General features: G+C 51.7%; 1 protein-coding gene and 1 long non-coding RNA gene across 5 annotated transcripts in view; one reads left to right on the forward strand and one right to left on the reverse strand.

The window, feature by feature from the left end:
* Nucleotides 1–504, reverse strand: part of Upf2 (UPF2 regulator of nonsense mediated mRNA decay) — a 99,659-nt gene extending 99,155 nt beyond the window's left edge. The window contains exon 1 of one of the 3 annotated variants that reach the window (XM_010621361.3): nucleotides 246–504. In XM_010621361.3, the coding sequence (XP_010619663.1) occupies nucleotides 246–428 (183 nt within the window). In that variant the 5' untranslated portion in view covers nucleotides 429–504. The other 2 variants (XM_010621363.2, XM_010621362.3) reach the window with 2 other exon arrangements.
* An 82-nt stretch (nucleotides 505–586) lies between these two features.
* Nucleotides 587–2,026, forward strand: part of LOC104860242 — a 7,366-nt gene continuing 5,926 nt past the window's right edge. For both annotated transcript variants that reach the window (XR_002025252.2, XR_779633.3), the window contains exons 1-2: nucleotides 587–853; nucleotides 1,393–1,475. This is a non-coding gene — a long non-coding RNA (uncharacterized LOC104860242). The remainder of the gene's footprint in view (nucleotides 854–1,392; nucleotides 1,476–2,026) is intronic.

Raw genomic sequence — 2,026 nt, forward strand, 5'->3', positions numbered from 1 at the left:
GCGCCCGCGTCGGTGAGCGCTTCCCAGAGAGAGGTCTGAGGAGAGCGACGCCGGACCTCGGTCCTCCACTGCTCGCCGCCCGGGCAGAGCTGGGTGCGGAGTAGTCTCCCGGGTCCCTCGGGGAGTAAGGGTCCAGGCCGGTACCCCCAGCCCGCTTCCTCCTGAGGGTCGGAGCAGCGGGGGAAGAGGCGCCCCGGAACTCACCTCGAGCTTGTTGTCAACATCAGCCCCTGCCCGCCACTCACCAGCGCGGCCGGGCTGCCAGTGGGGGCGGGGCGGAGGGAAGCGGAAGGGAAGAAGCTGTCCGCGCGATTGCCAGATGGAAAACAGAGCGGATCGCCCGTCCCCCCGCCGCCGGCATGCCGATCTCCTCGGTTTGACTCCGGAGCGGAAAATATAGAGAACAACCTCATATACGTTCTACTCATTTAGTGGCTCTTTCAAATTCCCCACTAGATGAGACGAGCGAATCTTTCAGACAGGCAGTAGGACAGCCGCCGCCGGCCCCTCTAGCCAGGGCCCCAGCAAAGGGGAGGAGGGGCCCAAGGACCTGAGTAGAAAGTGGATTGGTCACCAGGAAAGGGAAAGCGCCTGAATTGGAGATGCGCAGGCGCAAGTCTTCCGCGGGTAGGGGCAGTGAGAATGAGGCGGAGGCGAGCAAATAGCGGGTGAGGCACGGCGGTGTGGTAGCCGTGTTACGGAGCGCCATTAAGGACAAGTTTGGTCACGTGATTCTCATAGGCTTCTCCTGGTTTGAACTGTAAGGAAGAAGTCCAGAAGGGAACGTTTCATTGGACTAATTCGAGGAAGGATTGACTATTTGGGAAACTGGAGAAGCTGAAGAATATAGCTGGTGAGGAGGGTGAAATTGATTAAGGATGGATCTAGATTTAGGAGTTCCCTCAAAGACTCCAAAAGTCCTTCATCCAGAAGTAGCTTCAAGAGTTGGGGAGGAATCAAGCCTTTTCCCATTCGGTTCTTAGAAGTACCCGATTTCAACAAGCCAGTTTTAAAAATAACAATGAAAGCACCTATGTAGAAACGGGAAAGCTTTGTTTGATCTTTTCTAACGAATGTCGACTTTAAAAATGAATATCCTATTTTGCCTCAGTTGTTGAAATTGTGCTAAAACCTGCTGACATGGTCTGACTGGGTGTTACTATCGGTCGCCTTCTGCCTGGTTCAAAGCCAAAGGAACAGAGGTGCAAAACTGGTCTACATTCTTGCTTGGCATGGGGTGCCCCACCCGGTAATCTTGCCCACAAAATGAGCTGCTGCCAGTCTCAAAACACTTGAGACAGGTTTAACACCCCACACACATTTAGGTACTGGACCTTGAACCCAGGGCTTTTGCTCTGAGCCACATCCCAGCCCTTTTTATTATTTATTTAGAAACAGGATCTTTGCTGAGTTCCCCAAGATGGGCATGAACTTGGGATCCTCCTGCCTCATCCCCCAGAGAGCTGGGATTACAAGTATGTACTACCACGCGGGTCTAGATTCACTTTGATCCACCCTTTACCCCTGTCTCTTTTTTGCCTTATGTCTCATTTAGTCTATCCTCCAGATTATGCTCCCAAACTTAGTGTTGGCACTGCTCTGTTTTTTTTTTTTTTTTTTTAATACAGCTCAATGGTGCCAATGCCTGCTTGGCAAGGACCAGGTCCTAAATTTGATCCCCAGTAGCAAAAAAAAAAAAAAAGAATATTCTTCAGGGGAGCTCGTGGGTATGTAGTGAGAAAGTTAATGCTCTGCCATCTGATTGGTCTTCATTAATGAATTTCTGACCCATATTTCTAAGTCCTGGCTATGGGACATTGTTGCGAACCGGCGACGCAGAGCACTGTCCCGCAGTGCCTCAAACCTGAAAGAGCAGCGGGGTGGAGATGGGGCAGAGAGAAAGGAAGGACGCCAAGACAAGAGTCTGATCAAGGCGACGTTTATTGCCGGCAAGCACTGGCCTTTTAAAGGGAAAGGCCGAACTATTATGGGCTAGGATCACCATAGTAACCTCAACACCCGCTCC

Source organism: Fukomys damarensis, unplaced genomic scaffold (genome assembly GCF_012274545.1).
Source record: "Fukomys damarensis isolate Sample0158 unplaced genomic scaffold, DMR_v1.0_HiC HiC_scaffold_10, whole genome shotgun sequence".
Lineage (NCBI taxonomy): Eukaryota > Metazoa > Chordata > Mammalia > Rodentia > Bathyergidae > Fukomys > Fukomys damarensis.